This window comes from Penicilliopsis zonata (assembly GCF_001890105.1).
Source record: "Penicilliopsis zonata CBS 506.65 unplaced genomic scaffold ASPZOscaffold_1, whole genome shotgun sequence".
NCBI classification, from domain to species: Eukaryota; Fungi; Ascomycota; class Eurotiomycetes; order Eurotiales; family Aspergillaceae; genus Penicilliopsis; species Penicilliopsis zonata.
This window is the reverse complement of record NW_019208911.1, coordinates 1,154,849-1,167,084: the sequence shown is the minus strand read 5'-3', so window position 1 is coordinate 1,167,084 and position 12,236 is coordinate 1,154,849. Positions and strand designations below refer to the sequence as shown.

Below are 12,236 nucleotides of genomic sequence, written 5' to 3'. Positions count from 1 at the left end.
TAGTTTTGGTTCTAACTTGAAAAAAAAAAAAATGATTTATCCGATTGAATGATTGAATATATATTCCTACATCAACTTATCCAAGTGCCGGATTTATATGCAAATGGTCCGTCCGCACCGCGGTATCCAAAACAGGAATGTTCATCGTCTCTTTCAGCCGGGCTTCCTCCTGCGAGGAGATGGGTCCCGGGCGCGGCGACACCGCGGGGGTTATTCCCTTGCTCCCGCTTTCTGTGAGGCCCTTACGGATGGCTAGGACGGAGTCGACGATGACGGCGTCGATGCCTTCAGCGACTTGCAACTGTGATTTTGTTAGTAAACACAAACAAGAAGAGAGAGAGAGAGAGAGAGAGAGAGATCTTACCTTTACGTTTGAAGGTTCGTTGTTCATAGCCCCATACGAGACACAGACAAGACCCGACTCTTTAACAACGCGAACAAGACGCGGGCACAAGACCAGCGGTTCCGCCTGGGAGACGATCCCCAGCAGGTTCCAGCGCGAGGCGAAGCGGATGGCTTCCTGCAGGGAGGAAGCGCGGATATCGCCCACGGGGGAAGCGCCCGAGTCCGTGAGGAAGAGGACCGGAATCGAAGGCTGCTTAAAGGCGAGCAGGAGGCAGATGTCCGGGTTGAAGCTGGAGAAGATCATGTTCCGGTCCGAGCCGAGGGTATATACCATTTTCAAGACTGTGTCGACAAACGAGTTGAGCTCGACGGCGTACGTGTCCATCTCCTCCTCCTCGCTCTCGTGGAGCATCGGGTATTCTACACACACACACACACACACCCTCAGATTAGCTGGTCCTTTGGTTGTAAGGAGTCACTCACTCATTTCGATATTGAATCCCACCGATTTCGGCAGCTTCTGGAACAGTTCCTCCAACGTCGCAAAGGGGGCTTGGATATGGTTGCCCCGGCTGTTGCCCTTGAATCCCTTTTTCTTGAAATCGCGCGTGTGCTTGATCCGCTCGTTGAGTTCCGATGGGTCGTACTCGGAGCCTCCGACGGACATGGCCCGCTGGCGCTGTGCTGCAATACTACCACCACCAGCGCTAGTAGAGGTGGTAGGAGTGGCAACGTCAGGAAAAGCACTACTCGTCGTCTGCAGACGCGGCGGCGAGCCCGCGCGCAGCCCCTTCCAGGCCCGGTGGTCGCCCAGTTGCAGAAACTGCTCGAGCGTGAGGGTATGGACCGGGGCATCGATGCCGGTCTCGCTGACGAGGAAATCGTGGTAGATGACCGGGACGTGGTCCTTGGTCAGTTGGACATCGAACTCGACGTACGAAGCGCCGAGGTTGGCGGCCGCAATGAAGGACTGGACGGTATTCTCGCCCAGCTGCAGGGACTTGCGGCTGGCGATATTCTTGCCGAGACCACGGTGGCCGATGACCATCGTGTCGCTCATGCGGCGCCAGTAGGTGTGGTCGCTTGTGATGGACAGATTCGGGTGGTGGAAGGGGGTGATGATGAGGAAGTTAAAGGTCACCGACCCGATGACTTCGAGCGTGTTGGCCGCCACCACGGCCACGGTCGAGTCGCCCTTGAGATTGATGCGGTGCGAGCCGACGGAGGGCTTGACGCTCGAGAGCAGCGCGACGCCGCGCCCGACGATCTTGTCGCGCGAGCCGGCGTACGTGGGGACAAGATCGAAGAGCAGACGCACCTTGCTCGCATCCGCCGCGTGGAAGACAATCGGCTCCGTGCAGATGTTCTCGTGGATGGGCAGGTCGATCACCTCGGGCTCGCCGTGCGCCCCGCTCGCCGAGACCACCAGCGAGAGCGCCGTGTCCAGCTGCGTCGAGTGCGCGCTCGCAAAGGGGATCCGGTCCAGGTTGACCGTCTCGGTCGGCTTCCGCATGTCCATCGTGCCCAGGCTGACGAGAATCATGGTTTCGTCGGTAAGATACCGATGTCCAAAAGTCTTAATAGGCTCGGTCCGTGGAGCGCCAGCACCGCCAGAACTCGCATTCGAGGCCGACGTGGTGGACCGGCGCTCGATCAGCGAAGATTGGGAGGCGGGCGAGGAAGCCAGAGCGGTAGCAGCAGCAGCAGCAGCAGTAGTAGTAGTAGTAGTAGTAGTAGGCGACACAGCTGACGGTGGGAGTGGCACCGGGATCACTTGCTCAGGATCGGCCGCCTCAGGCTCCGGGGTGACCTCGGCCAGACGACGGGCGATGTCGAGATGGCCGCGAAGGGCGGCATGTTCCTTGGCGGTCCAGCCGGAGGAGTCGGGACGGGTGAGATCGGCACCGAACTCGATCAGCAGGTTGACCACGCCGAGGGAGCCGTCGACGCAGGCCGTAAACAGCGGGGTCCACGAGTAGGTGTGCTCGGCCAGCTCCGGGTCTGCGCGCTGGGCAGCGGAGCCGTGCAGCAGGATGCGGGCGCAGCGATCGCGAGCGAAACGGGCGGCGATGTGCAGGGCGGTTTCGCCCTGTTCATCCTGGTAATTGACATCTACGCCGGCGTCCACCAGCAGCTGGACAATGTCGACGAAGTTGGCCTTGATGGCCAGGGCGAGGACAACGCTCGACTTGGAGATGTCATGGCGGATGGTCACTTGGTCCTTGGTGGTCGGATCATGCCAGTGCTCAGCCTCCAGCAGAGCTTGGGTGGTGAGCGGATGGCCGCCGACGACAGCCAGGTGGAGGGGCGCCCAACCCTCTGAATCTTGCCAGGCGGGTCCGTCAATGCCGCCGCTGACGTCGAACAGACCCCAGGCCTGCAGGTGTTGGATGACGATCTCGCAGACGATGCGGAAGCCGTACTGGGCGGCGTAGTGCAGCGGGGTGCGGTTGGAGATGTCCTTGGCAAGCAGGGCGGTGCGTTGGTGCGGGCGCAGCTGGTCGAGCAGGTGCTGCAGCAGGGCGACGGCGGGATCCTCGCGGCTCAGCAGCTTGGGCTGGTGCGACTCCTGGAGGATGGGGCGAGGGGGCAGCAGGGTCGGCGGAGCGGCGGGGATGATGTAGTTGGCCGTCTCGGCGGCGGTGGCGGTCGTCGAGGAGCCGGAGAGGTTGATGAGACCGGGTTCGGCGGAGGGCTCGGAGTCGGTGGTGGTCTGGGAGCGGCCGATGGAGATGACGAGACGGTGGATACAGTTGCGCTTGTTGATGTCATCTTCCTCCTGCAGATCATTCTCGATGGGCGCCAGCAAGACGGGGATGCAGGCGAGAGCCCGACGAGAGATGGCACGCTGCAGCAGGCTCCGGAGGGCCTGCTGGAAGCTGCGGGCGGCAGTCTGCTGCTGGTCGTCGTCGGTGATGGCGTCGGCGGCGGCAGTGGTGGTGGTGGTGGTGGTGGTGCCGAGGGCAGCGCGGACCTCCTCCAACAGCTCCAATAGGACATGAACATCATCGGTCTGCAAGGCACGGTCGACGGCAACGAGCAGACTTTCAGGCAGATTGAGATTTGGACGGCCGGCGCCACCTTTCGTCAGAGATCGGGTGGAGCGGACGGAGGCGGTCTCGTCGGCGGCGTCCGGGTCGCCGACGGAGGAGATCCAGTCGCTGAGACGTTTGATGGTATCGAAGACGCCCGTACTGGAGGCAAAGGGGGTAGGATCGACTTTTGTCTCGAGATAGCGTTTCTGGGCGTTGGTGCCGACCTTCTTGTCGAGCTTCTTGGTGATCTTGACGAAGCCCCGACGGTTCACCTCGGCGTAGTACTGCAGATTGCGCATCTGACCGCGCAGCTCCACGAGGGCATTGAACAGGTCCTTGGCGTCCTCGATTTCCAGCCGCTCGCCGGCCTGCATTGTCACGCCGTAGCGGTCCTCGAGCAATTTGTAGCGGCGGGTGAAGTCGGCGAGTTTTTTGTTATAGAAATGGTCGACATCTTCGACGTTGCGGTCGAGGGCATAGAAGAAGCCTATTCATTAATAACTTGAACAGAGGAGAATAGAAAGAACAAATTAAAAGAAGAGAAGAAAAAAGAGAAAAAGAAGAGAAGAAAGAAGAGAAGAAAGGGGAGAAAAACTCACCGGCCAAGTCTGGCTCATGTCCCGCCTTGACATCGCCGGCGGCCAACTTGATGAGCTTCTTGAGAGCCTTGTACTTGATGTACGACGTGCTCCACTCCGGCACGACGTTACGGGGGAGATTATGGCCGAACTTCATGGTGGTTCTAATGATTTTATCGGTTTGTATTTATGTGAGGTGAGGCAAGAATCAACACAATGGAGGTTAAGGAGATCGAGAGTCGGTGAGGGCGAGGGTTGGCGAGGTTCAACGCAGACGAAGGGAGGCGGGAGAGGAGACGAGGAAAAGAGAGAGTCGAGATGAGGGCGCCATGGGTTGATCTGATGAATATGAAGGGTAAATCTGTGGTGTACAGAGAAAGAAGAGAGAGAGAAGAGAAGAAGAGGAGGAGAGGAGGAGAGGAGGAGAGAGTGGAATCAGTGGGACTGAATGAACGTGGGAGCAGCCTCGGCTATGATTTGCGGAAGAGACCCAGACTGTTCAATTCAGTCAAAAGTGATTAAGTAAGAAAGAGTGAATGTCTGGATTATTCTCTTTCTTTTATTATTACCAGGTCGGAGGCATATTCTCAGGGGTTTGTGTCTTGTACTCTATCATGTATACTCCGTACGGCGTATTGGTGAACAGGGGTATGCATTAGGGTATTATAAGTACCTAGTGTGATAAGGTAAACAGTTATTTACTGAATACTAGAGAAGAAGAAAAGAAGAAGAATAGCAGCTAGTATTAGTAAACATAAGTCATTCTATTCATCTATCATAACTCCCAACACCCCGCTGACCAGCCGAAGAAAGACATAATTAGAAAGAAGGAGATAAAAGAAAGAGAAAAGGAGCAAATTGGAAGAGATCACTCAATCAAAGGCCGCAAAGCATCCACACCTGCCTGGAGGACCGCCGGATTCCTCGTCCGCTGCAGACAGGTGCGCAGGATATCAACCCCGCCCGCAAGGCGAACCGCCTGGCGTGCGCGGGAACCGATATCCCCCCCCGCGGTGCAGGTCAGGTTCCGCACGCACACGACACCACGGTGCGCGAGGTCGGAGTCCTCGTCGGCGCAGAGGGCGAGGAGCAGCTCGACCCCGCGGGGGCGCTCCAGCACGGCCGCCACCGCGGCGTCGAACTCGGTCAGCATCGCCAGCGCGCCGCCGGCGGCCTTGCGCGTCGCGGCGTCCTCCACGTCCGTCAGGGCGAGGAGGATGTGCAGGCGCTGCGCGGCGCGCTTCGACCCGTCAGCGAACTGCACGATCCCGGCCTCGCTGGTCATCAGATTGCAGACTAGCTCGCACGCGGCACGTTGGACCAGCGTGTGCCGCGAGAGGAGCAGATCTTCGACCGTCGCCCAGGCCTGTCGCACAATCGCTGCCGCTGCCGTCTCGTCCGGGTACGACGCAAGGTTCGTCAGAGCGAGCAGGCTCTCGAAGACGGGGAGCAGGTCGCGCGATTGTTCGGCAAATACGGCGCCATTCCCGTTACCACTACCACTAGCACTAGCACTACTACCCTGCGAGGCTAGCAACGAAACCAAAGGACGGATCGCCGACGTGATCGGGGGAAACCCCGAGGGCGGGAAGACGTGCATCGGATTGACCGAGATGAGGATGCGGGCCAGTGCATGCGCCGCTGCGGCATTCACGGGAGCTGCTGCAGCAGCAGCAGCAGCGGCAGTAACGTTGCCTACAGGGGCTGCGCCAGTAGTAGTCTTGATAGTAGCCAGGGTGACGAGCAACCTGACGGCGCCCTGTTGGGCGAGGGTGCCCCGCGTGGCCCGGTTACGAGAGAGTGCCAGTAGGACCTTGCTGACCAGGTCTTGGATGGAGGGCAGTAGAGGGGACTTGGCGCACTCGACGAACAACGGCATGACGCCCGCATCGACCACCGCCTGGCAGCGTGACAAGACGTGGTCGTCGTCGTCGAGGGGATCCGTTATGCCGCCGCCCGGCCCGTTGGCATTTGCGTACGACTTGAGCTGCGACATCTTCTTCTGCTCCTCGGAGAGCGCGGGCAGGAAGGCAGTCACGTTCAGCAGGATCATCAGACCGCCATAGAGCACCGACGAGTCGGTCAGGTTCGCCTGCATCGCGGCAATCAGGTCGCCCAGAAAGCCCGCATCCTGCACCAACTGCTCCTTGACGGTCGGTTTAATGGATGAATAGGCCAAGCCCTCGATCGCATGGTGGAGATTCTCGACCGTGACCTTTTTGTTGCGCCGCGACATCAGTCCCTTGAATCGTTCAACCAGCTCTGGAACACTGTCTTCCTCCAGCACCTTACCGTGATTAGGGTCGGAGGAGGCGGCGGTGGTGCCCTGATCCTGCGGGGAAGCGCGCAGCTTGGCTAGCACGACGGCAGCCAGCTCGGAGCTCGAGTCACAGCCATTGGTGAGTAGATGGGACAACCAGTCGGAGAAGTCGCGGGAGACGGCCTGGCGGCACGTGCGATCGATGCAGGCGGCGTTGAGCAGTTCTAGCACCGTCTCCTCGACGCGGCGGCTCTTGGCGGCGCGGGAGGCGAGCGGGCGCAGAGACTGGAGGAGGCTGTCGGACAGGAACAGAGCGGCGGTGACGGAGGGGGCGACGGGGAAGACGGCGGTGAGGGCGGAGAAGGCGATGATGAGGTCGTCGTTGCGGCCCTTGGCGATGCGGGCGGCGAGTAGATGGGAGAGGCGCTGCTCGCCGGACTCCTTGGCGGCGTCGAGGTACTTGGCGACAGCCAGGGTGGCCTGGCTGCGCACCTCGAGCGGCAGGCGGCTGTCGCACGAGCAGAGGATGACGTCGAGACCTTCGTCATCGACGAGATGCTGCAGCTTGGCAGCGTCGACGGCCAGCAGGCGGGTGATGCCCTTGAGCGAGCGACCGTCGAGGTCGTGGCCGGATTCCATCAATTTGGCGATGAACAGCTGGAACAGCTCGCTCTCGCAGTGGGCGCGATCGTCGTCGGAGGGCCAGACGGAGGGGTCGAGGACGACGGTATCCAGACAGACGGCGGCGCCATCGCCGCGGTCGTAGATCTCATCAAAAAACGCCGTGACCGAGGCCAGCAGCTGAGTAGCAAAGTATTTGCGCACGCTGGCGTTCTGCCGGACGAGACCCGAGATGATCTCGTCCTGGTGGGCGGATAGGGTGGCCGGGTCGTGGGCCAGTAGCAGCTGCAGACACTCGAGAGCGACATCTTCCGGGGGTTTCAACCCATCTGTGCGCAGATAGCGCACCGCATCCTTGCCCGCTTCCTCATCAAGGCCGGCGGCATATCGCCGACAGCGATCGAGCAGATGGTGGCTCCCCTGTTCCTCCTGGCGTACTTTGTCGAACGCGGACCGAACCTCCGGGTTATGGGGAGCGAGCGAAATAGCTTCACGGATATTGCGAGCAGCGGCCTAAACGAATATAGATCAGCAATGAGATCAATATATATATGTATATATATATATATATATATATATATATATATATTTATGTGAATGTAAGAACACACCTCTCGGTGACCGGCGTCTCCCAGCTCAACCGCCTCTCGGGCCAGATGTACGGCACGCTCTTCGTTGGTCGTGACCATTCCGGCAGTAGAATCGATTTCGAATAGGGTATCAAAGTCGTCAAAGGTCCTCAATCGGAAGCAATCAGATCAGATCTCAACCCACGACCACCGGTACGACGGTCGAGAGAGCAGACAAGCGTGTAGTCATGGAGAGAGAGAGAGGAGAGAGAGGAGAGAGAAGGACGAGGGAGGGTGAACAGAGAGGGTGAACAGAGAGCAATAAGTAGAGAGAGATGAATAAAGAAGAAAGGAAAAGAAAATAAAATAAATAAGGCGAGCTGCCAGACAGGATCGGTCGGGTTGCTTGTCTTTGAGTCTTTGACAGCTGTGCAGGATAGATCCAGATGAAAGGCGAGGGTGGCCAGGATATTTTTTGGTCGGGGACGGACCCCTCCACGCACGGCCGAGTATAGTAGGTACTATAGACAGGTATAGTTAGTGACTGATAAATAACAGTAATAACCAATAACCAGTTATTAGTATGTATTAAGACTATATCTGTTAATATTGGTAGTTATTGGCATATCTACTCTATAAGATAATTCATACTACAGTATTCAGTCAGCTTATTACTCCCTAACCACTCGATCTGTTCTTGTCTTGTCTTCTGTTTATCCTCTCTACTAAATAACTACTGCGTTTCTTATCTTCTACTCTGAATATTATCTGGGCCACATTGCAGCGTATGGATTGTATCCAACCACGGCAGCCCGCGGCATCACGTTGCCACTTCCAGGAAGGTCGAGGACACCGTCTATGCCAGGGATGAGCTACTCCGTTAGTCTGTACAACCTTGGAAGTGTCCTTCTCTTCTTTGTCCCCCATGGATCTATCATAAGATTAGCTGAGCTAGTTCAGATTTAAATCGAGAAGACTTGTTCTCCTGCTAAGGACTGGTAGACTCTCTCTGGTAGACTCAAGACTCAGACTGCCAGGCGTAAAGACGGAGGACTCCGTAAGTAATAAAGCTTTGTCTATCAGATGGGATCGATTGGCTCGAGCTTTGACGCTAGGTCTATTAGGGTTAGTTGGGCGGGACCCTTCAATAATGGATGACTAATACAGTCCATTCACGTGATGTCACATGGGCCAGTGACCAATTAGGAATAGTTAGTTAATTCTCATACCGCTGACTAACACCTTCATTGCGATAACAATTTATCGTTACTCCGTACTCACGTCAGACTCTAAAGACAAGAGCTCGGCAAGTACTAGTCGAGGAAAAAGCTACAGTATGATTCAATCATAACACACTCCCACCACAATGAACGCCGTCGATGCGACAGAGCACTACGAAGCCAGGGCTGATGGTATTACTTGACTACTTCTCCAAAGCTTCTTCCCTATCCAGCCAAGGTACTGATTTGCAGACCCCAGTCCATCCCTGTTAACCATCATCCTCGACACGAACCCGCACGCCTGGGCTACCCTCGAGGACTCCCTCCCCTTGGCCACCGCCGTCGCCAACCTGCTCGTCTTCATCGATGCCCATCTAGCCTGTAACTACGCCAACGAGGTGGCTGTCGTAGCCTCTCATACCCACAAGGCTGCGTGGTTGTATCCTTCGCACGAACAACAACAACAACAAGAACAACAACAACAACAACCCCACCAGAATGCCCCCAAACATATCCGGACAGACGGTGATGGAGATGTCGCCATGAAGGGAGAAACACAGGGGAAAGCTCAGCCCGTCAACAAGTACCGTCCGTTCCGTCTTGTCGAGGAACAGGTCACTCGGAACCTGCGCCACTTGCTCGAGTCCACCGATCTGGCAGATGTAAAGGCCTCCTCCTCGACCATGATGGCCGGTGCCTTGACTCTCGCCCTGAGCCATATTAATCGGCGAGGTATCGCTTGGGCGGACGCCCATGGTGGCGATTTGGATACCGCTCAGGAGGGTGCAAGCAGTACTCGACTTAAAGATTCTGCCACTTCTACTTCTACTTCTTCTACTGGTGAAGGCCTACAGTCACGCATCCTGGTCCTCTCGGTCAGCAGCTCGACCGACTCCGCCCATCAGTACATCCCCATCATGAACGCCATCTTTGCCTGCCAGCGCCTCCACATCCCCATCGACATCTGTAAGCTGCGAGGCGATGCCGTTTTTCTGCAGCAGGCCGCAGATGCCACCCGCGGCATCTACATGGCCCTCGCCCATCCAAGCGGCCTCCTCCAGTACCTCCTCATGGCTTTCCTCCCGGACCAGCGCTCCCGCCGCCATCTCGTCCTCCCCACCCGCGTCGACGTCGACTTTCGCGCCGCCTGCTTCTGCCACCGCCGCGTCGTCGACATCGGCTTCGTCTGCTCCATCTGCCTCAGCATCTTCTGCGAACCCCCGGAAAACGGTGACTGTCTCACCTGCGGCACCCGCCTCGACCTCGCAGACTACGGCACCAAGCCCGCCGTCCTCGCTCGCAAAAAGAAGAAGAAGAAGCTTCGTCCAAACGGTGCCGCCGCCGCAGACACCCCAACACCGGTCGGTACGCCTGGGCCCTGAACCGTGAAAAGGGAGCAGCTCTTCAAAACCACCGCTCGGTAAAACAAAAAAAATAGATTCGCAATATGCCTTGATTTGCTAGGTCAGAGGATCTAAACATGGACACGTCCAAATATCAACCTGGGCATTCACACGACCAACCCCTTGCCACCGACAGTTTCCAAAAGGCTGGCTTCTAGTTTTGCCTCGTTTCCAGAACAGGACAGGATTACAGCCCCCATGCATATCAGGATGAGGGTAGAAGAAAGATCCGCAGAATGCCGCAAAGTGCGTCATAAACCTAGTCGGTCCAGGGTCACAACTTAGGTAAAAGAATTAGGCATAGTTAGGATTACCCCTAGCCCTCCGCCTCCCATTCTCCGGTCACATTTCGGCAGCTCTGTATTTACGACTAGCCATTTAGTCAGAAACATTCCGCCGTGATCTTGATAATCATAAATAAAAAGTTTATACCTACCTCTTAAGCCGGTACGCACGTCCGCCCTGAGCAATAGTGCCAGACCCGTTGCTCCGAGACATGACACATGCTGGCTGGCTGTCTTCGCTGCTCATCGAAGCAAGCGCCTAATGAGATTCTTAGCAATGCATTCAATCTTTTGATCCAACAAGGCCATCGAAAAAAGAAAAGAGCTTACAAAAGAGTCAGTATTATGCCCAAAGTAAAGGAACACTCCATCGTTTGTCTTCTTGACAGCCATCAATCCAATCGCAGCTGGGCATGGACTGCTCCTAACACCAGGGTGGCCCATGAAGTCTGTCGCGATCATGTCAAAGATCACCTCCTCTTCCATGGCCTCCTCCTGTGCACCACTGCTGGTCCTTTTGGTAGGATGGTATATGCGTGATGCACAAGTACTGGCAGCCAAGGTAGTGGCAATATGCTCTCCTGTTCCAGAAGTGACGACAGCAACAGAGGTCCCGTCGGGGTCATTGGGATCTACGGGAATCACTGTTGTTCCAATGCCCACCAATGCGGCAGGACCGACTCGTCCACGATGTTTCATACCGATTCCGCCTGATGACGATCCCGCAGCGATGTTCCCATAGCAGTCAATAGCAATGGCGCCAACGGTGTCGGTGATGTTGTCGGCGTTGGCATCGTTGCTAGCATCTGGATTAAGACGATGTGCGGTTCTGCTGCTGCGTGAATTTGCATGCCGAAGGAACTCTTCCACTCCATCGCTATATTTGACTTCGCTAACGCTAGTTTGGGATTTTTCCTGGATAGGCGTGCTGCTCTGCATATCTCCAGACACGGGCTGATCTATTGGGGAGCTGTGCTGCATGCTGTTAGGGGATGCAAGGAGTAGACTTGGGTTGAGAGTGACGGGTCGGCGAAGGAACCAACTCCGGTAGTCCTCTGGCTGTTTTTCCTGGAGATCAATCGATGCGATCTCCTGCTGCCAGCGGGTCCAACGTTCCTTGGATGGTGGAGAGATCAAAGCATCCGGAGGCAACACCACGAGCCCATTATCGTATGCGAAATCCGTTGCGCCTGGTCCGACAAGGAAATTGGGGGGAACTCTCTGTAGCGACAGTGGCTTTGACGATGTCTCCAGGATCACCCTAGCCAACGAGATAGGATTTTTCACCACTGTTTTTTTCTCAGCCAAAAGAGACAGACATTAGGGAACATGAGTTGACGTCGTGTTGTACTTACAGGTGACTGCTCCAGCAGCACCGCTTCTACCCATGTGGTCAACTAGCGTTGCATCGCATTCGACAGCACCCTGCAGTGTCAGGTTACTGCCATAGCCGGCATTCGTGATTTCTGTATCTTCTAGCAGCATAATCGCAATCTCCACGGCGTCAACCGCAGTGCCTCCATTCCGTAGCAGGGCCATGGCCACTCGTGCAGCACTTCTGACTGTTAGAGGCTTTCGTAGAATCATAATCAAGACAGAACTGCAAAACTTCTTTCTGATAAAGCAGGACACCTTACTTTTCGCAGGCTTCGAGATGGATTCTCTCATTCTGGAAGCTATGATACCCTGCCCCAGCATGCACAAAGATGGTGGCGACATGACTGGAGCCTTTAGGAGGGCCCATCGTGGCAAGATTATGCTGGTCGCTATCTGATATGCTTCAATAAAGGAATAGCGGACTGGATTGTGTTGTAATATTACCGTTAGAGCAACAGGTAAAGAAACGGTCATATGTCATGGAAAGACTACCTCTACCAGAGCTCCTTGGGACAACTGAGAATTTCACGAGGACATCAGGGCC

At 56.3% G+C, this 12,236-nt stretch overlaps 4 protein-coding genes across 4 annotated transcripts; 1 reads left to right on the top strand and 3 right to left on the bottom strand.

The window, feature by feature from the left end:
* On the bottom strand, window positions 1–4,288 carry ASPZODRAFT_284508 (hypothetical protein). Its single transcript, XM_022728135.1, has 4 exons — window positions 3,980–4,288; window positions 829–3,867; window positions 365–765; window positions 1–301 (listed from the first exon to the last, which is right to left on the bottom strand). The coding sequence occupies exons 1-4, from the start codon at window positions 4,113–4,115 to the stop codon at window positions 77–79; spliced, it is 3,801 nt and encodes a 1,266-aa protein (XP_022585417.1). The 5' UTR covers window positions 4,116–4,288; the 3' UTR covers window positions 1–76.
* A 451-nt stretch (window positions 4,289–4,739) lies between these two features.
* Window positions 4,740–7,876, bottom strand: ASPZODRAFT_162804 (hypothetical protein). Its single transcript, XM_022726594.1, has 2 exons — window positions 7,451–7,876; window positions 4,740–7,352 (listed from the first exon to the last, which is right to left on the bottom strand). Exons 1-2 carry the CDS (start codon window positions 7,526–7,528, stop codon window positions 4,827–4,829), a joined length of 2,604 nt encoding a protein of 867 aa, XP_022585416.1. The 5' UTR covers window positions 7,529–7,876; the 3' UTR covers window positions 4,740–4,826.
* Window positions 7,877–8,774: 898 nt separating this feature from the next.
* On the top strand, window positions 8,775–10,010 carry ASPZODRAFT_56986 (hypothetical protein; the record flags this gene model as incomplete). The annotated part of the gene is made up of 2 exons (XM_022728649.1): window positions 8,775–8,820; window positions 8,881–10,010. 2 exons carry the CDS (start codon window positions 8,775–8,777, stop codon window positions 10,008–10,010), a joined length of 1,176 nt encoding a protein of 391 aa, XP_022585415.1.
* A 453-nt stretch (window positions 10,011–10,463) lies between these two features.
* On the bottom strand, window positions 10,464–12,059 carry ASPZODRAFT_55003 (hypothetical protein; the record flags this gene model as incomplete). Its single annotated transcript, XM_022728508.1, has 4 exons — window positions 10,464–10,574; window positions 10,646–11,604; window positions 11,671–11,870; window positions 11,953–12,059. The coding sequence occupies 4 exons, from the start codon at window positions 12,057–12,059 to the stop codon at window positions 10,464–10,466; spliced, it is 1,377 nt and encodes a 458-aa protein (XP_022585414.1).
* Window positions 12,060–12,236: the final 177 nt, after the last annotated feature.